Source organism: Drosophila yakuba, chromosome 3L (assembly GCF_016746365.2).
Source record: "Drosophila yakuba strain Tai18E2 chromosome 3L, Prin_Dyak_Tai18E2_2.1, whole genome shotgun sequence".
NCBI lineage: Eukaryota > Metazoa > Arthropoda > Insecta > Diptera > Drosophilidae > Drosophila > Drosophila yakuba.
Window position 1 is genome coordinate 11596931 of NC_052529.2, and position 20677 is coordinate 11617607.

A 20677-nucleotide genomic window follows, 5' to 3' on the forward strand; every position below is an offset into this window, starting at 1 on the left:
AAAAGGCGATGAGGGAGCGCTGGTCTTTAAAACTTTTGGCGTGCACTGAAAAAAACAACAGGGAAAAATACTACACATTTTTATACGATTTTTTACTTAGGCTTGAGGCTTTCTAAATTTGTGTAATTATTGTAATCCAGACATAATGTCTAAGCAGAAACCATCTTTTTCTTTTAAAGTATGTCTATAAATAAAGATACATTTTTTATAATTTTTATTATAAGGGTATAAATTGATTATTAATTATTAATATACATATGTATATACTTTTCATTTTAGTTATGCAATAAGATCTTATTTTCTATGTCTCCTTCCATTTTATGTTTATTTTATGCTGGTTTAGTTAGGAAATCTGTTTTGCAGATAGAATAACCGATTTCTTTTGGAGCTTGGGCTATATTTTCCCATCTTTTTTTGGCATAAATTTGTATTTTTTTCTCTGTGCATTGGTGCGGCATTGGTAGCCCCATGCTGGGCGCAGTGCCACTCCCCCGCGCCCTCCGCCAGGCAATTGTGTTGTGTAAACATTTTTTCAGCATTAACTGACATGTGTAAATCCCCCCAACGCCACACAGAAAAAAAAACAGCAGCAGCTAGACGAGGGGAAATGCGGATGCTTTCTCCAAAAGCTGATCCAATGGAGAGCGGAGCACCCACAACGAGCCAGTGACAAATAGGAAAAGGGGAGTGGGGTGCAGTGGGGAAATGGGGGATAAAGAGGGGTAGAGGGGTGGCGAGGAAAAGGGGGCGGGTGGTGTCAGCCGGACTGTCCAACGCCGGCGGCGCCATTTTTTATTTCTATTAAGATGAATTGTTAAAACAGTGACAGGCCCTGTGTCCTGTGTCGGCGAAGCATTTTCATCCATTTTCTTGTTTTCCCTCCACAACCCTCACACCCCCTTGCCGTTCCCAGCTGAACTGGAGGCGGTACAATGGGTCTTGTCATCCGGTAAAGGCCAGATATACGAGCATATGTATTTACCATATATGTATGTACAAATGTACATATGTATATTCATCTACATATGTACATATGTATGAATACCATTCTGTGCCTAAACACCATAAATTTTGTTACGAGATTCTAATAAAAAAAAGAAACAAACTAAAATGCCAAATTACGGAAAACCGCCTCCAGGTTTTTCTTTCGCAATTTGCGATTTTCTTTGGAGAACGCTATACTAATATTTAGATACTTGGGTTCCAAAGCAACAAGACAAACTTTTTTGTAAAAAGTATCTTAGAAATATATTCCATGTCATCAAATGACTTTGAATTTTCTGTGTTCCTTTTTCAATTCGAACAAAAAACTAACAAAGTTTTTGTTTTTCTAAATATAAAATAACAAAAAGATAGAATATATTTTCATTTATAAATTTAACTAAATTTTGTTTTGTTTCAAAATAAAGCATATGTTAAAAATTTTCTCAAGACCAAAGAAGTTTCAGATTCTTAAACTTAAAAACAAATATTAGTAGCTTACACAAATAGATACATAGTTAGCAATAGAGAGAATTAACAATGGATTATAGGCTTCAACAATTATTTGTGCAGAAATGTGCTCAAAGAGACAGCTAGTTTTCTCTCGACTCAAGAGTTCTCCAGCACCAAAAGAGAAACACTCAAGAGAGCGAGCCACTCAACTGCTCTTAAGTGTCGTCAACAACAGCTGATGGCAACACATGATCGCCGGCCGCAGCTGGTGGCAAAAGAGTGCAAAGCCGCTCAAGAGAGAGTTCACGGCCAAGGAAAAGGAAAATGAAAAGCTGCGACGCCGGCAGCGCAGCCGGTGTGGAAAATTGGTATAAAAGCAGCAGCACGCGAGCCGGCCGGATAGTAGCTTTGGAAAACTGTTTGGAAAACTGCTCCGCTCCGCTCAGCTCAGCTCTCCAGCGCCAGCGTGTCCCGTTATCGAAGTTGTTGCCGTTGCCGTTGCCGCAGTCCAGTTTTTCATCGTCCTCTTCTTCTTCTGATTCAGCCATTTTCCAAGCTCTCTCGCCGCGCCGCTCTCGCACCCACACAAACAGAGACAGAAACAGTAACAGAAACAGAGGAGCCACAGCTGAGCGAGCGCTGAGTGAAAATTTTTTAGTACGCTTCACACGAACTTCTGAAAAAAACCGCAGTCGAAACGCGGCCGCCAAACACAGCACATCGGCGCACATAAAGGGCAGAAAGAAGATGAAGAAGTAGATCCAGAAAATCGGAAAACCAGAACAGAATACTTCTACAAACGAAACGCAGCCATCAGCACTTGAAACTCCGCCATATGTAGCAAAGCAAAGAAAAGATAAATACGAAATTAAAATCTCTGTCCAAACAACAAGAACGTCTTGAATTAAATCAAAACCATGTGCTGTGCTTAAATTTATTAAGGAAACCAGACAGAGCGAGATAGAAAAGGGAAGCTAAACCCACAGAAGCGAAAGAAGGAAAAAGCGAGAGAGAGCTGAACGGGGCGGCAAATTTGCGTTGATTTTTTAGCATGTATTGAATTGAGATGTTTAACTAGAATAACAAATTTAGTTGTTGATACTTTTCCAATTGTTTGTTAAAACGCTGTCGCTGGAAAATCGAACTCTCCACCACAAACACACACACACACAACAAAGTAATACACCACAATAAAACACCCAACCACACGCGAAGTAAAATCAAATTCTTGTGATTAAAGTGCATTTCTATACGTACGTTAAACTACAACTATTCACACCCACGCAATATATTAAACGCATCGAAAGTCGTCGGCCCAGATCAAAAGTCTATATAATCGCATCAGGCGGCAGTCGACAGTCGGCAGACTTTCAATATAAATCCAACAATCGGCTGAAAACACACAAAATAGCAGTTGCAACGCGACTCTATGAAGATGGAAGTGCTCTCAGTACAAAATCACATTCAGGGAAAATTCGGTGTTAATAAAATTAAAGGTAAGTTCACAAAGTAAATCTATCTAGAATGTTTTAACTTATTGGAGAAGCTTTTTGAAAAGATTTCATATCAAAAGTGAACATGAACTTCTGATCTTTCTGTCTTATTTCTAGTTTTTTTAAGTTAATATTATGGTTTTTACAATTTTGTGCGTGAAGAAAATGCTCGTTTCGAATATTCATTTACCCAAGTGCTTAAGAAATTAGTTCAATATTTAGTTAATTTACATGCTGTGTATAGATTTCCAGCTCAAGAAGGTGTACAATAATTTGGAAAATATTTTTCGGTGGAAACATATTGAAACGTAGGAAAATTTCTAAGTAAGGGAACATAAAATTATTGCAATATTATAAACAGTGTGTTGTTTTAGTGTTTTTTTGTATAGCAGAATCCACACATAAATAAGTACCAAATTTGTTTAAAGAAAAAAGCTTCCTGTTAAGTTTATTAAGTGCTTGCCCGAATTGCCAAATCAAAGAGCATTTTTGATTGGGAAATATTAATATGAAGTGCAGCACAACCATAACAACATAAATGATTTTAAAAATTTACTGCTTGTTGTTATTCCGCTTGATTAATTTTAAAGCAATGCCGCGCACTAAAACTAAATTTAAGGTCGCTGTTCACCTTGTGAACTTACAAATCTACAAGAATTCTCAATTAAGGCACATTTCGGATATTTTAATGTGCCACGAACATTTTTATATTTCATGTTTATGGCCCATTATTTTGTTCTCTCTTTTTTTGATTCAATTAATTTTATAGCGTACGGTAACATTTCATTTGATGTCTTTAGCAAATTTTCCAGGGTTTATAAAATTCATTTATTCAAGAGTTTGCCCAGCCAATGGAAAATTTCTAAAGATTGCTCTATGCATTTCAAATGGTAGTGCTGGTGGCTTTAAGTAGATTTTCATTTTAATCGACTGATTAAAAGGAACCAAAATGGTTCTGTAAAATGAGTACCACAATTTTCTGGCCCAAAAAGTGCCTGCATTTTTGCATCTCAATGAAGGTGCCCTTTTTTCGGGGGTTGCAAATATGTAAAGTTCGCATTATGCATTGTGCACTCTGTTCCTGTCCGAAGCCCGGCCGGCATATCCTGTTCATGTGTCTGGCGGGCGGATTATGCAACATCCTGTTAATCCTGTCACTTTAAACTTTGCACCGCCGCACAGAGCAAGGAGCAGTTGAGTTGGGCAAATTAGACGGGTGGTGGTACCACCTCCTGAGCAGCAGCAGGAAGGGATTCCATGTGCACACGGCCATATAGCCACGTAGCACGTAAGCCAAAAAACAGCGAAATATGTAAAATCACCCGGAGGCGAGCACAACACAACGGAACAGAACAAGCGGCGGTGGTAGCGCGACATGCAACAACATGTCGCCTCGCACATACACTGACGCAAATTTACCGTTGGCCACAGTGTTGCCTATTTTAGCGTGAATGAAAATTTCATTGTGCATCTTAATGGAAATCGAAAAGTTTGCCAATAACAAGTTTTCGAAAGTAGTTATCAACGATAAGGTGGTAGAATTTAGGGGTTATTCAACCGGATTAACTTGATTTTTGAACAATAAATATTCATATACTAGGAAAATTGTGGCTCAGTCGGCTTTTATTAGATAACTACATGTTTCAGTGCTACATTTTTATTAAAAATAGATAAATATATGAAACACTTTTTCCAATCAAAAGACTTAATGGCCTGGAACGGACAGATTTGGCGTGAAAAAAGCTGAGAGTCCGTATTGGTTACATTTCCACCGTGTTGTTCTGCTTGCAACGCGCTGAAAAAGCTCTGCAGACCCCACAAAACCTCCGCCTCTGCGCCGCCCTCCTGCCACGCCCCCTTACGCCCCTGGCAACGTATGTATTTGCAGTCAATTTAATTTCATGACTGACTGAGCGCATGCAATTTTATTTTCGAAGGACATACGACCAGGCAGCCTCACCAACACTCACATGGCCATTATTCATTTTCCATCAAGAATATTTACTGCTGTGTTACAAATAATATTAGAAGTCTTCAAAGCACTTTTTTTCTTATGACTACTAAATAAACCATATGTAAATACATAATTTTGCTTATTAATTTGTTCAAATTTTTAATCGTATCCTATTCCATCTAAGGGTTCTTAAATTATCCATGCATTTCCGTACTTACATACATACTTCTGTTCCGTTAAATAACATTTGGTTATTAACATTTTTTTTATGCTACCATTTTAAATCAAAAGGTTTGCATTTAAAATAGGATTGTGATAGGCAACATTTTCAGGCGATAATTAGATACATATAATAAGTTAATATTATGTCTATAGCTCCATGGCGACTTAATTCCTTTTAAAATGTTTCTCCTGTTGGGCGTTGCAAAAAAGGGGTTATCAAGAAGTTGATATAATATTTATTAACCCCATGCGTGGGTTCGTCGAATTTATATTCGAAGCAATTTCCAAAGATTTCCGTTAGGGGCCAAATGCGAATGACTTCCAAAATTGGTCGCAATGAATTATTTATAACCTGCTTATTGATTCAAAAAAAAACTAACATACACATGTACATATGTAGATAGCAACAATCATACATAAATACATACATATGAAGCTCGGTTCATGGACTGTCTTACGACCAATTTAACTCGATTAGCGCCGTTTTATTGAAGATCCAAAATAGAATGGAACTGAACAATCGACATTGATAAGAGTACTGGCGGTTTACTTCGGTAATTAAGTGAATGATCTAAAAATAAAAGCGTCAGAATTATCAGTTCTCAGGGTTTACAGTAATTACAAGCTACAGTAAACACTTATTTTGTAACAATGAACATAGCAAACTGAACATTGTTTTACAAACTCATAAGTTTTCCTTTTTCTTTAAAGAAAAAGGTTTTTTCGATATGAACCAATCATTGGTTCCTGCTAGGCCGTATCCACTGTACGAACATGATTGGCATACCGAAGTGCACGAAAATTGAATCTCAAGGCCAAGCGACGTCACGCATTAAGAGAGCCAAGTAATAAGCCCGAAGCTCACCTATCACCCACCCTTCCTATCCCTTTCCCACCGCCTCTTCGCCAGCTCTGTGCGTCTCATTCACTCGCCTCAGCTGTACAGCAACTGGGAAACACAAGAGAACACGAACGGTCATGTTTGTGGTGTACCGTTAACTTGTATGGGGTGATGCTGCGTTGCTGCTTCTTCTTTTCGCAGGTATTGTTATACATTCTTGTGTTGGTAGTTGTTGTTCTTGTTGATTCCGAATGCACAAAATACACAACCGCAAAGGCTTCAGATTGCTGCGGCAAGTAAGATAGAGATACATACATATGTATATATGTATGTACATATGTACATACATAGATGAAGGTTGAGGGTGGCAGAAAGAGAGAGCAGGGAGATGTCTGTGCATCAATATCAATATGCCCATCTCTCGGCCGAATCCAAATATGCATACAAATGCAAAAACACCACCCACAAGATGCATGCTTCTACATTTGTATAGATGTACATATGTATGTATGTACTACATAGGTTCAATTTACGAACATATGTATGTACATACGGCGGTTACAAAAACAATTTGTAATCTCATTTGTACATAAATATGTAATAATATAAAAATATGTCCATAAATTTAGTTCGTGTGATTTAAACCAAGTAATAATGTTTAAATATCGCATATCTCAAATTACCTTTAAAATTTATGCAATTGGTGCAATTTATAGTAATCCTTTTATTGGTTCGTTAAGATAACAAGATTTTATTCATTAATGACTCGCTTTTTACAGCTACTAATTTGCTCGCAGCTGTGGCCAAAGTGTATCCATGCATCCATAAATACAGCGCTCACATTTGTTTGTGTGCCTTGTAATAAAGTGTGTGGTCGTTGTCTGTTTTTTTTTATTATTATTCATTTGGTTCTTTTTGGCTTTCGCTTTTTTGACTTTGTACAAACCCTTTTGTGGAGACAACGGCACTTGACAAAATCCAATAACACATACGCAGTGGGAGCGAGATGGGTATATCGAGATGGTGGTGGAGCAAAAGGGAGACACACACATGTGGACACATGCAGAGCCGCAAACATGTGCCGTTAATTTCTTAATTACGCGGGTGTGCCAGGGAGCCAGAGCGAGATGGAAGACACCAGAAGATTCAGGGGGTAACAAAACAGCAAGCGTGAGAAAGAGAGGGGTAGAGAAGGAAGGGAAGACAGAGAGAGACATGCAAAGCTAACGAGAGCAAATTGTCCATTCAGCGACGTTGTAATGATTATACAGTGGGTGGCATGGGGAGACTTGCTTGAATAGGATGTCAGGGGGTGGGGCAAAGGGAGAGGAATACCCCCTTTAAAGAGTTTCCGCGCTAATTACAAGACGCTGTCGAGACAAGCCAAGTAGTTAATTTGTACTCGCTGCACTGCCTCTCACACATTGTGCGCACAAAGTTTCGCGAAAGGAGTAAGAAGTTGTTGCTGGGCCAATTTTGCACCGAAGGAAATCAAAAATTCAATATGAATCAAAAGATATTAATAATTAAAATTAATAATATTAATTATTAAATACTTTTTTGCAACATCTTCCAAAGGCACATTATAGCACATAACTTCATTTCACAGGAAGGTATTATTACCTTTATAGAACATAAATATTGCCATTCTACATATATAAAATGTACTATGTATACACAGTGCACCGCACCCTTTACTATTTAAGCTTCTCAAAGCAGTAAAATGAATGGCATACTTATTTACATGTTTGTACATATTAAAGAATTTATGGCTAAGAAATATACCATTTCATTTACATTAGAGACATGTTCCAAGCAATTTGCCACACTGTACCATTTAATTCCCAGCTCGGTAGAGTTGAGTTTTTGAGAGGAGTTTAGCTTCGCTTTTTATCGTCCGTTCTGTCGGGTAATAAAGTAACAGCAAAAGATATAAAAGCCAGTAGCGCAGAGTGGAAGCCGTTCGAGGGTGGATGTGAGGGGGAAATAAACTGCTGACTTGGGACCCAAAAAGAGAGAGGCAGGGAGAGAGCAAGACAGAGAGAGTGAGCGTCAGCTGGAAATGGGAAACGGCTGATTTTCCAGCTGTTGTTGCCAGGTGATTTCCCCCGTCCCCACCACGCCCCCCGCCGCCGCTCCCTGGAAGCGGAGTCTGCGCACAGCACTCTTTCCGATTCCACCAAGAGTGGAACGTGAGTGTGGATCCCGATTTGCAGACATCAGCTGATTTTTTTCGCTTCCATTCCCACATGGAACTCTTTTGCCGGTCGATGGGCCATCCAAACTACAGTTGAACTTCCGTAACTCGAACTTTCCCAGCCGGTTTCCGCATACAGTGATGAAAACTGTTTCGCATCTGTGCTAATTTGATTAGATTACCTAGAGCGCTTAAAAGGCTTAGCCAAATATAACACTTATAACTTTGACTATCAAAAAATCAAAAAGTAATGTCTTTCTTAAAATAATTAAATCAAAATGTTCCACTTGGATCTTAACTAATGTCTTTTTGTCTTTTGTTTTAGACTGGCAAGCTGCAACGGCGCCGCTGGAGGAGGAGGAGGAGCTGAACGCGGGCGTGAACGGAAATACAGCCGCCGGAGAAGGCATTCTGGACGTCGACGTGGTAGATGGCCATCCAGCCTCTGTGCTCCACATGCGGCAGCACCAGGCGCTCAACACCCGCCCACCGGCCACGCCTCCGTCGGCAGGGGGCGGTGGTCCGTTGGCGGGCGGAGGATCCGTCGGAATGACCACTCCCAAGCAGGCCACGTCGCCGGTGGCCGCGGCCAGCTTTGAGGCGCCCCTAACCGGAGGCAGTGCAGCCGCCTATCATCACGCCTACATGACCAACGTGCTGTCCAGTACCGCCCAGCAGCACCACCCACTGCCCGCATCGCCGCTGCAGTCGACAGCCGGCGCTCGATTTGGGGCCGCCGACAACCTGGACGATGTGAGCGCCACCGCGGTGCGGGAACTGTCGCAGCAACTGCAGGCCCAGCTACGGGACGCCAAGCGACGCCACCTGGCCTGCACCGAGGTCACGCTGCCCAACGACCTCACGCAGCGCATTGCCGCCGAGATCATCCGGATGTCGGAGCGGGAACCATGCGGCGAGCGGGCCTGTACGCTCTTCATTGAGTTCGAGAGCGAGCCCAACAAAGTCAAGTGAGTGTTGCTGATGTGTGGACTTACAACTTATTGTAGTTTATAGCATGTAAACAAATTCAAGTATGGAACCCCTTGTATTAAAATATATTCTCTTTTCCTTACAGGCGCATTGCATACTTTAAGGTGGATCCGGACACGGTGTCCATCTTCGAGTTGTACTTGACGTTGAGGCAGGACAAGAGCGGCTGGAGCTCCTTGGTGCCGCAGTTTATAAAGTGAGTGCCTTCAAGTAAAGTTCGGTAGAACAGCAATACTAAATAGATTTCAATCTCCTGCAGAAACCTTACTCGTAGCAATACCATCAACATCAGTCCCGATTTCACGCTGACCAAGAAAAAGCTCTACTCATCCGAGTGAGTCGCTTGACGGAGGAGCGGCATGGAGTGCGAACCAGAATCGCTGGGCTGCTCAGAACTCAATCCCTCCGAACAACAACAGTAACAGCAGCAATCGCAATACCAACATCTATTGGTTGTGCCTCCTTCGTCGCAATAGCCAAGATTCATGATCTTCATTATGGAATATAGAGAGATGATGTTGAACCCTAGAGGCAAACTTTTGGACCACAAACTATCAACTTACTCCTGCAAATAACAAATCAACTCAACGCTAAAGCAAAAACAATTATTTTGGAACCTAAGCTCTAAAACAAAACCAAAAAAACCAAAACGAAAACAAATCAACTGCAGTTGCAGGCAACTCAAAACTCTTATTGGACTGACTTTTTGGCTTAAACAAAAAAGGTACTTTTTGAAAAACGAAAAAAATCGCAAAAAAAAGAAGTATTGAAAATGAGGATAGAGTGAGGAGAACACAAAAAACCATAAGGAATATTCAAAATATTGTAAAACGTTAAGGCAGACAAGCAGAAGAAAACTTCACTCAGTGAACGGTTGTCGGTGATCCGTTTTAAATTGAATACAAAAGGCAAAACCCCCGGATGGAAGTATAGAGTATTATCCCAATTTGTATGTATGGATGTGTGTACACCATCACCTTGTATCATCATCATAATCCAGGAATCAAATGTAGCTAATATATTATGTATAACTTCAGTGCATAATGTATGGCACATGTCGTTTGTCACGATTCAATTAGGCTATTACTTCTAAATGCATGCAAACATACATACATCTATATACTGTATTGAGAAAAAGAAATCCAACAAATTTTCTATATATATGAGAGCAAACAATAAGAATCAGAATCGATCAATCGAAGCAGAAAGATGAAAGTTAATAATAACAAATATAAAAACAAAGTTGATGTGATATTATATAATAATTATGAATATTGATAAACGCATACACACTCACGAATACACTCACATACATTAAGAAATCAATTGCAAAAAATTTGAATACCATGGAAATTATTTCGAAATTTTGTTTTAGTTCCGACCTTTGACAAGTCGGTTCCCAGTAATCTTACAGAAAACACAAAATTATTGCTAGTAAAATAGATTCAAACAATTCTCAAAATATTTCCACCTATTTATGATTAAGCTCTGTATTATTATTTTAATTGATTATAATTATTTTCTTGTTTTTGTGCAGAGTTCCAAACTTTGCGAGGAAAATGTAGCCGAGTGGCTGAATACAATATATACATATATAGATATATATGAAAAATATAATTCTAATATTTGATGTGTTTCTAATGTAAGATTTTAATATTAAACAAGCAAAACGAAAACAACAACAAGCGAAACTAAACTAAAATCCAGCAGATTTCATTCGATGTGCGTAGCTGTGTGTTTATCTGTAGATTAGTTAACAACAAACAAATGAAAACAACCAACCAACAATAACAACACGATATGACAAACAAATTTGATGAGAAAGACGATGATTATCGATAGAAAGGGTTATAATATTTAACTTATATACACGAATGAATGCATTTTGGCTAGGTAGTTGGCAAACAAATTGTTTTGATTAACGAAAGATCTAAGCAGTAAAATTATTTATAAAAAGGAGCGAAAAAATTATTAAAAAAATGGGTAACTATTGTGAAGAGGCAGAAGCAAAAACTTTCGGAAAATATAAAGTCATCTGTGTTAATAAATTTTAAAATATTTTTTAGCGTAGAATAACAAAACCATGAAGTGAAATTGTAAAGCAAAGCAAAATTAACAAAATCTGTTGAAAATAACAGATAAAGCAAATAATGCTCTCACATAAGCCACAAAAAAATACAACCAATCCCAAGTATTCGAAATGTTAATTGTAGATTTTATTCGTGCATAACCTACACAAACACACACACACAAACACACAGTGGCTAACAAGAATTTATTTATAAAACCAAGAAATACAAAAAAACATTTGCAATAATATAATTTTAACTAACAAATACTTTTTCCATCAATAATCAATCCCACAAAGATCTCGACTAATAAGATGAAGAACTCATTATATGATAAACGATAGAGCGGAAGGAAAATTACACAAAAGGAAATACAATTTAGGTATTAAAAACTTGCTTTAAACTTATTTAGGCTAAACCAGGTGTAAAGGCCAAGAGTAAAGAGCCCCCTAACGAATAATAAATGTTTTAGCCATCTCAAACTCAAGTATCGACGTTTCCATCTCCATTCGATCACTAAACACACTCACACACATGAGCATATGCTATATGCATATATTTAGATATATAGATATATAGTGTATGTAAATAGGGCCACCGTAGCAGCAATAAATGGGAAGAAAACAAAATCTCTAAATATACCTTATTAACTAACTAAATGTGAACATAAACAAAGCAAGTGAAGAAATAGAACCATGAATGTGATCTATTTAATAATAAACAAAGTAATATTAAATACAATTTAATTTGCCTAAAGCATGAACGAAATATTGAAATGATTTACTTTTGTTCCATTTACGAAATTATTAACCAAGTAGTTGTAGACGAATTTGATTTGTAGAATTTTCAATATCATTTGCCGAACAGTTTTCCATGATAATTGGTTACAGTTTTTCTTCGCAATGTTGCCAGCTTTGTAAGATTGTAGAATTCGCAACGCTTTCTGTGTGGTTTTCTTGAGCTTTTTTTTGAAATCAAATAACGAATATTGTATTTTGAAGTAGTGAAACTATCTCCAGTTTTCGGAGGATTTTTCTGTTACGTTTTCCATGGATAAGTGTAAACTGTATAGAGATACAAAGAAGAAATGAATCTTAGATCTGTCCAGTGCTCCTCAAAGTATTTTGTAAACAATAATGATAAACCAAAAACAAAAGCGAAGTATCAAGCCCATAGGCAAGCGGATATGAATATGTATTTATGCAAGGGTTATGCGAAAAGTTCTATATATGAATGTAAAATAGATGGATATATCTATATATATTGTAGAATTTTTACACATTCTATTACAGACTACAAAGTTACCGACTAAGGCAAATATTATGACTACTACTACGGCAGTACTAATGTATATTTTCAATGTATGTGTGTGTGTTGTTTAAGGGAACCAATTAATGCATTCAAGAATCAAATTACAAATCAATTAAACGATCGCCTCAAATGAAATCGAAAGCAAATAACTCTAACCTACAATACTAGACAGCACCCGGACCCAAATTTAAATTATATCTGCATTCCAATTGCGACCGAAATCAGTATGGCATCTTTGATTATCGAAAGGAAGTTAAATTCAAACGATTATCCCACCATATGCAATCTGAGCCAGATTTCATTATCATTTTTCAATTTTTAAGTTCGAGTTTCAGAATCTGCTTTCATTGGCGGCCACGCTCAATCAGTATCAGTTATGAGAACTCCTAGAGTCCGATTCCCTCCCGAATTTTGTCCAGTTCAAATCTGCGCTTGTTTGATCAACAACTTAACAAAATAATATTCAAGGGAATGAAAATTGTTCTAAATACCGTTGAGAGAAGTGTGTTGTAGTTATGGGACGAAGAAATGTTTATAACAATTTCCATTATATGTATGTGGCAATAGGTCCATAACGAATAACAAGTCTAAAGCGAGATCTGAAACGAAAGAATGAGAAGGAAAAATAAAACAAAAAAAAATATATAGATATTATATATGTATACCATATACTACCTATATGATTATGAGTGTATGTAATGAAACAAATGAAAATAAAACAAATTTAAATTTTAGTAGCGCTTAACAAATTCTAGCAATTTAACAAATTTTAATTAATCAAATTAAACAACAAAAAACAAATGCAAAAATTGCAATTTAATTTTTTTCTCTGTGTAAAAGTTGATTAAAAAATAAAAAAATACAAAAAAACAATAAATTTTTTAAATGTGAACAAATGTTTTGCGGTTTTTTCTTCTGGTTAATTTTCTTCTTTGCAGAAACTCATCTAAAATATTTACAAATATATTTTCCAATAAGTTGCAGTGTCTTGACATGGGGTAAGCATCATTGCATACTTTTCAGAGAATTGTTAACAACACCTTAACCTATTTCATTGTTGATATTATAAACATGTCAACAAACACAGTATTAGTTTACTGTTTAAACATTTGACTATTAAAGCTATTACGATTGTACTCGCTTTGTTTGTAATTATGCGTTATGGGAAGCAAAAACTTAGCAAACTAACAAGTAAGCAAAGGCGGAAATCTGGTTGTCTTGCTATAAAAGCAGTTGGTAAGATTCCAATTAACCACAACACCTGATCGTCCAACTCCAGTCGTTACAAACAAAGTGTCTTTCAAAATGAAGTTCCTTTTCGTGGTCGCCCTAATTGTCCTGGCCATCCAACTGGCTTCCTCTGCTAGTACAACTACCACAACCACTACAACAACCACCGATGCCACGACTACAACAACCACCACCACCGACGCCACCACCACGACGACAACCGCCTCTTCCACCCACAAGAAGCGTTGTTGGAAGGGCAACAACTGGTGCCACACCCGCATCCCCAAGAGGAAGTGCAAGCACCCAAAGAGGTGTCACAAGACCATCGTGATTGTGACCCACAAGAAGAACTAGTTTCCTCTTTCTCTTTTCTGCATGATACACACTGAAATAAAAATTATACAAAACCCTCAAATATCATAACTTCAGTTTTGCAGTAGTAATAACAATTTTATTAAGAAAGAGTTCCACGATTTTGAAGAGTGACAGGTTTCTAAATCATCCATTGTGGTTCTCCGCAGACGCACTTCCGGACGTCCGACTGGAGACTGCGAATATTTTGTATGAGCCGCTGACAAAGTTGGTCCCTTTCGGGACACTTGTCACACGGCTTTCCACCAGGTCCACAAGGTTGGCACTCACATTCGCATCCCATGGCTAGATCGGTGAATCCAATGAGCAGGATGCACGCTGAGGATTGGATGCCACATGTTGAAGATGGTTTGGGATTGGGGATGTTCTCTTTGTATAGTTACCGATAATGGCGATTGCGATCAGTTTCATGGTTCTATCTAGATGGAGGTTACTTTACCAGATGGTACCCTCTCAGGGAAATGCACACCTTTTATAGCGCCAAAAGTGCAGGTGGATCAATGGAAAAGTTTTGACAAGCCCCCAAATATAAAAAATTCTGGGCAAACCAATTGTATTTACATTTACATTTGTGTGTACATTTACACACACATTTCAGCTGGCTTTTTATTTTTAGTAATAAGCTTTTTATAGAATTTGTTTCATTTTACATATTGGGTACCTAAAAGTTTTATCAGTGTCTTTTTCAAAATGCTGTAAAGAAGTTGGATTTATTTTAATTGTGATCCGGAATACCTTTTTTTTATAAATAAGGAACTTTAAATGCTATATTATATGTGTAGATTATATTTTAGTTGCTCATCTGAAAAATGACACAGAACTTAGCGGGAACAATGAGCGAAGTTCAATATGGGGTTTCTATTTGCATAAGTACAAATGGTTTGCCCGATATATTTTATTTTTGGATGGAACCGCAAAAATTTCCATTGTTCCCATAATACTTTCGTTTTGCTATAAAAGGTGTAGAGAGCTAATGGATTGGTACCATCTGGTAAAGTAAACTTAGCAAAGAAACAACCATGAAGCTGATCGTTGTCGCCATCATTGGTAGGTGCAGAAAGTCCCATCATCAATGTGCTCCAAATCCACTAAGTCTTCCGTTCATCCCATTCCAGCGTGCATCCTGCTCATCGGATTCTCTGATCTAGCCTCCGGATCCGACACGTGTGCCTGCCAGATTTGTGGACCTGGTGGCAAGAAGTGTCCTGGTGACTGTCCTGAACGGGTTCCCCTCTGCAAGGAGCTGATCGGCATTTTGAGTGCTATCGAGAAAAATGTGCGTGTGTGCGTCTGCGGAGAAAAAACATGGTTGCTCTAGTGATGCACTTTTAACCTGGTCAGCAATCGCCAGCTATCTGCTATCGAGCCCTTCTAATAAAACTGTTATCATTTCTGCACTCCCAGAACTCGTTTTAATTAGCTGCCACTAGAGAACTGAACTATTTGGCTTTCTTTAAGTATTTATTTGGAGATAATGATGAAAAGTGTCACATCTAGTTCTTCTTGTGGGTCACAATCACGATGGTCTTGTGGCACCTCTTTGGGTGCTTGCACTTCCTCTTGGGGATGCGGGTGTGGCACCAGTTGTTGCCCTTCCAACAACGCTTCTTGTGGGTGGAAGAGGCGGTTGTCGTCGTGGTGGTGGCGTCGGTGGTGGTGGTGGTTGTAGTGGTGGCATCGGTGGTTGTAGTAGTTGTACTAGTAGAGGAAGCCAGTTGGATGGCCAGGACAATTAGCGCTACCACGAATAGGAACTTCATTTTTAAAGACACTTAGTTTGTTTGTAACGACTGGAGTTGGACGATCAGGTGTTGTGATTAATTGGAATCTTACCAACTGCTTTTATAGCAAGACAACCAGATTTCCGCCTTTGCTTACTTGTTAGTTTGCTATGTTTTTGCTTCCCATAACGCATAATACCAAACAGCGTGTACAATAGTAATAGCTTTAATAGTCAAATGTTTGAACAGTAAACTAAGACTGTGTTTGTTGACTTGTTTATAATATCAACAATGAAATAGGTTAAGGTGTTCTAAACGATATTTTGAAGAGTTTCTGCAAATAAGAATATTAACCAGAAGAAAACATATTATTTATATTTTTTAATCAACTTTAACACAGATAAATGTGAAGTGGTCGTAAACCAAATTGTATGCTAAATGATACATACACATCTATATAAAAATGTATATTTATATAATATTCATCAAAAATTGCAAAAAATTTAAAAAAATAGCATTTTTTTGAAAACACTATTCGATTGGAAATTTAATTACGAACTCAACGAGGTATGGCATTCCATATTTGGACCACAAATGCTGTGATAAAAATACTGATAATTATTTACGCAAAAAAACAGAAAAACGATTTTTTCCGAAATTTCAATATTTTCGATTGGTATTTTCGGTATAATTTGGCTGAAAATGGTCAGAAAGCGAAAAGAATTGCAGTTTTTTACTCCTAATTACCAATACTAACCAACCAAATCACTTTTTGACCGACTTTTTAAAAAAATGTTTGGCCATTTTTTCGAAATTTTTGTAAGAGGTAACATCATCAAAAATTGCAAAAAATGTGAAAAAAATAGAATTTATTTTTGAAAACACAGTTCGATTGCGAATTCAACAATCTTACATAGCCTCCACATTTCGAAGACAAACTGCAATCAATTATTATAGACAAATTTTCGGCAAATGATATTAAAAATTCTACAAATCAAACTCGTCTACAACTACTTGGTTAAAAATTTCATAACTGGAATAAAAGTATATAGTGGGCAAACCATTTTAACTTATGCAAATAGATGCCCCATATTAAACTTTGCTCATTGTTCTTGCTAAGTTCTGTGTCATTTTTCAGATGTACAACTAATAAATATAATATAATACTTATAATTTTTTTTTTTTTTTTGAAGGAAAGTATTCCGGATTACAAATAAATAAAGCACTTTGAAAAATAAAACCTAAATGCCAAATATATTAAGTGAAAAAAAACCTATAAAAAGCTTATTACTAAAAATAAAAAGCCAGCTGAAACGTGTTTGGTGTTTTTTATTTATGTAAATACAATTGGTTTGCCCAGAATTTTTATATTTGGGGGCTTGTCAAAACTTTTCCATTGATCCACCAGCACTTTTGGCGCTATAAAAGGTGTGCATTTCCCCGAGTGGTTACCATCTGGTAAAGTAACCTCCATCTAGATAGAACCATGAAACTGATCGCAATCGCCATTATCGGTAACTATACAAAGAGAACATCCCCAATCCCAAACCATCTTCAACATGTGGCATCCAATCCTCAGCGTGCATCCTGCTCATTGGATTCACCGATCTAGCCATGGGATGCGAATGTGAGTGCCAACCTTGTGGACCTGGTGGAAAGCCGTGTGACAAGTGTCCCGAAAGGGACCAACTTTGTCAGCGGCTCATACAAAATATTCGCTGTCTCCAGTCGGACGTCCGGAAGTGCGTCTGCGGAGAACCACAATGGATGATTTAGAAACCTGTCACTCTTCAAAATCGTGGAACTCTTTCTTAATAAAATTGTTATTACTACTGCAAAACTGGAGTTATGACCTTTGAGGGTTTTGTATAATTTTTATTTCAGTGTGTATCATGCAGAAAAGAGAAAGAGGAAACTAGTTCTTCTTGTGGGTCACAATCACGATGGTCTTGTGACACCTCTTTGGGTGCTTGCACTTCCTCTTGGGGATGCGGGTGTGGCACCAGTTGTTGCCCTTCCAACAACGCTTCTTGTGGGTGGAAGAGGCGGTTGTCGTCGTGGTGGTGGCGTCGGTGGTGGTGGTTGTTGTAGTCGTGGCATCGGTGGTTGTTGTAGTGGTTGTGGTAGTTGTACTAGCAGAGGAAGCCAGTTGGATGGCCAGGACAATTAGGGCGACCACGAAAAGGAACTTCATCTTGAAATGAGCTGTATTTTACGATGGAGTCCGAAGTGAAATAACCTAAAGTGATATCGAATTTGCGAGTTGCTGTGTTCTGCTTTTCTGCGGTTGGAATGAATTCTTTTATAGGGGAAATTGCTTCCGTTTTGTTACTCGTTTTAAGCTATTGAGTACATTTGACAAATAATAATGCTCAAAATGGTTTCCTTCCTGCTCACGAAATAGTTCTAAAAATGTTTAATATTAAATATTTGCAATCAATAAACGCCGACTCATTGGCTTAACGAAAGATTAAGACAGCTGTATGTATCAATGTACCAAGCCAAACATGATATGACCGAAAGCTGAACCGAGATACCAAATAAAATTCATGAAACAATAGTTTATATTTTATTATATAGATGTACTTATGTATATTATTTCGAAGTGCAGAAGATTTTAATGCGTTTATAGTATTATCAATTTAGTTTTTTATTGGTATAAGTAATTAAATAATGGTTTTGACCAGGGTAAAGTTGCATATAAAAGTTTAGGATCTTAAGTGAATTTTTAACTATATATGACATATAAATATATGACCTTGACCAAATTTGTAAAAAGTTTTTATGAACGATATTTAAAGAAATTTTTAAGTTATACTGAAAGCCTACGTCTGCTTCTTTTAAGTATCGAACTAATAAATTGTTTTACAATTTGCGACCGTATAAAGTATATATATTCTTGATCAGGATCACTAGCCGAGTCGATATGGCCATGTCCGTTTATCTGTCCGTCCGTATGAAGGTAGAAGTATAAAAGCTAGAATGTTGCGATGGAGCTTGTAGATTTTAGAAACGTATACGGAAGTTTGTTTCCAAATGTTGCCACGCCCACTCTTACGTCCACAAACAACCCATATGCCACGCCCATACTTTTAAAAAAGATTTTATGGAATTTTTGCATTTTATTTGCCTTTATTGCCTTTGAGTGGTCTAGAATTAAATTGAACTAAAGGTTTGTGTATTTGCTAACAGGTAAAAAAAACTTTATGTAAAATAATTGAATCAATGTCAAATAGCATCTCGAAGTGCAAATGAAGACTTAAAATGTCCTTCCTAATTCTAACTAAATTATATTTTAAAAGTGCAATACTATAAGCTAATTTCAACAAGATTAAAGCTTGAAACTAAAATTTGTATTAGTATTCAACTAGCTGTATGATGCTTTGACAAAAAAAAGTTAATTAACTGCGCTTACATACATACATATATTATTATATATTTAGTCAGCCTAAAATTAACACTTATTATTTAAGTATAGTGAATAAAAAATAAACGCACTTCGTTTGCAGAACAGCTCTACACGTTTTTTCTAAAATTAAGTCCAGGCGATGGAATCGTACTGCAAATATCAAACAAAAACGAAAAGGCTTGTGTTTGCATTATCGACACACTGCCTCCATTTTTAGAATTGCAGTTTCAGGGGAGGATGTACCTATAAAAAGGTGAGGAAACCCCAAGAAAGGTATCAGTTTGCGGACAATTAAGTAACAAACATGAAGCTGACCATTGCCATCTCCCTAGGTAGGTTGCACCGATCGCTCCTGGATGATCCGTATTCATCCGTTTTCCTTCTCCACAGCGAGCATCCTGCTCCTTAGCGTCGCCCATGTCGCCCAAGGTTGTGATTGTGGTTGCCCCACGACCTCTCCCAAGCCCTGCCAAACAACGGTACCGACTTGTGCGCCAACAACAACCACAACAACAACAACCACTTGTGCGCCACCCACAAGGCCACCTCCACCTCCATGCACAGACGCCCCAACGACAACTAAGAGGACAACGGAAAAATCCACCACAAGGAGAACCACCACAACAACTAGACAAACAACAACTAGACCTACAACAACTACAACCACAACCACCACAACTAGACGTCCAACAACTAGGTCTACAACAACTAGACATACAACAACTACAACCACCACAACTAGACGTCCAACAACTACAACCACCACAACTAGACGTCCAACAACTACAACCACCACAACTAGACGTCCAACAACTACAACCACCACAACTAGACGTCCAACAACTACAACCACCACAACTAGACTTCCAACAACTAGATCTACAACAACTAGACAAACAACTAAATCCACCACTTCTAAGCGTCCAACACATGAGACCACCACCACATCTAAGCGTCCAACACAAGAGACCACCACAACCACTAGACGTGCAACACAAGCAACCACCACACCTAAACCCACCAACAAGCCTGGCTGTGGCTGCAAGTCCTGCGGTCCTGGAGGCATACCCTGCGGTAGCTGTCCCAAGAGGCAGGGACTGTGCACGGAACTTAACAACTTACTCCGCCAGCTGGAGCGCAGGGTCCGCGAGTGCGTCTGCGGCCAACCCGTGTGGTTGTTGTAAGGCGTTGCAGGATCGCTTGAGACAACTAAACCACCCAACTAAAGGATGTGACTGCAGCCCTGCGAAATGTATTTTGTGGGGCAGCTCGGCCAGGACTTCGATTTCAACTTCGACTTTAACTCCGCTTTGTTTTTGTTTTCATCAATTGACTTGAGATGTAAGAATTAATAAAACTTGTTGAACTGCATAAATTTGAAGAGCATTTGTTTTATATGTTTAGTTATTGAAACTCGTTAAACAAATTATTAAT

At 38.0% G+C, this 20677-nt stretch overlaps 8 protein-coding genes across 8 annotated transcripts; 5 read left to right on the forward strand and 3 right to left on the reverse strand.

The window, feature by feature from the left end:
• Nucleotides 1-1844: 1844 nt before the first annotated feature.
• Nucleotides 1845-11854, forward strand: LOC6533713 (protein charybde). The gene is made up of 4 exons (XM_002094382.4): nt 1845-2930; nt 8467-9109; nt 9217-9327; nt 9391-11854. Exons 1-4 carry the CDS (start codon nt 2864-2866, stop codon nt 9467-9469), a joined length of 900 nt encoding a protein of 299 aa, XP_002094418.1. The 5' UTR covers nt 1845-2863; the 3' UTR covers nt 9470-11854.
• A 1509-nt stretch (nt 11855-13363) lies between these two features.
• LOC122319567 (putative uncharacterized protein DDB_G0275629) lies at nt 13364-14148 on the forward strand. Its single transcript, XM_043207005.1, has one exon. The coding sequence runs from the start codon at nt 13817-13819 to the stop codon at nt 14093-14095; it is 279 nt and encodes a 92-aa protein (XP_043062940.1). The 5' UTR covers nt 13364-13816; the 3' UTR covers nt 14096-14148.
• Nucleotides 14149-14170: 22 nt separating this feature from the next.
• Nucleotides 14171-14606, reverse strand: LOC6533715 (salivary glue protein Sgs-7). The gene is made up of 2 exons (XM_002094384.3): nt 14497-14606; nt 14171-14431 (listed from the first exon to the last, which is right to left on the reverse strand). The coding sequence occupies exons 1-2, from the start codon at nt 14522-14524 to the stop codon at nt 14235-14237; spliced, it is 225 nt and encodes a 74-aa protein (XP_002094420.1). The 5' UTR covers nt 14525-14606; the 3' UTR covers nt 14171-14234.
• Nucleotides 14607-15051: 445 nt separating this feature from the next.
• On the forward strand, nt 15052-15510 carry LOC6533716 (salivary glue protein Sgs-8). Its single transcript, XM_002094385.3, has 2 exons — nt 15052-15160; nt 15229-15510. The coding sequence occupies exons 1-2, from the start codon at nt 15133-15135 to the stop codon at nt 15429-15431; spliced, it is 231 nt and encodes a 76-aa protein (XP_002094421.1). The 5' UTR covers nt 15052-15132; the 3' UTR covers nt 15432-15510.
• LOC122319568 (protein new-glue 3-like) lies at nt 15344-15927 on the reverse strand. The gene has a single exon (XM_043207006.1). The coding sequence runs from the start codon at nt 15871-15873 to the stop codon at nt 15607-15609; it is 267 nt and encodes an 88-aa protein (XP_043062941.1). The 5' UTR covers nt 15874-15927; the 3' UTR covers nt 15344-15606.
• Nucleotides 15928-17210: 1283 nt separating this feature from the next.
• LOC6533718 (salivary glue protein Sgs-7) lies at nt 17211-17674 on the forward strand. Its single transcript, XM_002094387.3, has 2 exons — nt 17211-17348; nt 17414-17674. The coding sequence occupies exons 1-2, from the start codon at nt 17321-17323 to the stop codon at nt 17608-17610; spliced, it is 225 nt and encodes a 74-aa protein (XP_002094423.1). The 5' UTR covers nt 17211-17320; the 3' UTR covers nt 17611-17674.
• A 1-nt stretch (nt 17675) lies between these two features.
• On the reverse strand, nt 17676-18382 carry LOC122319594 (putative uncharacterized protein DDB_G0275629). Its single transcript, XM_043207057.1, has one exon. It carries the CDS (start codon nt 18026-18028, stop codon nt 17750-17752), a length of 279 nt encoding a protein of 92 aa, XP_043062992.1. The 5' UTR covers nt 18029-18382; the 3' UTR covers nt 17676-17749.
• A 1106-nt stretch (nt 18383-19488) lies between these two features.
• Nucleotides 19489-20624, forward strand: LOC6533720 (salivary glue protein Sgs-3). The gene is made up of 2 exons (XM_039374624.2): nt 19489-19575; nt 19634-20624. Exons 1-2 carry the CDS (start codon nt 19548-19550, stop codon nt 20425-20427), a joined length of 822 nt encoding a protein of 273 aa, XP_039230558.1. The 5' UTR covers nt 19489-19547; the 3' UTR covers nt 20428-20624.
• The last annotated feature ends 53 nt before the right edge of the window (nt 20625-20677 follow it).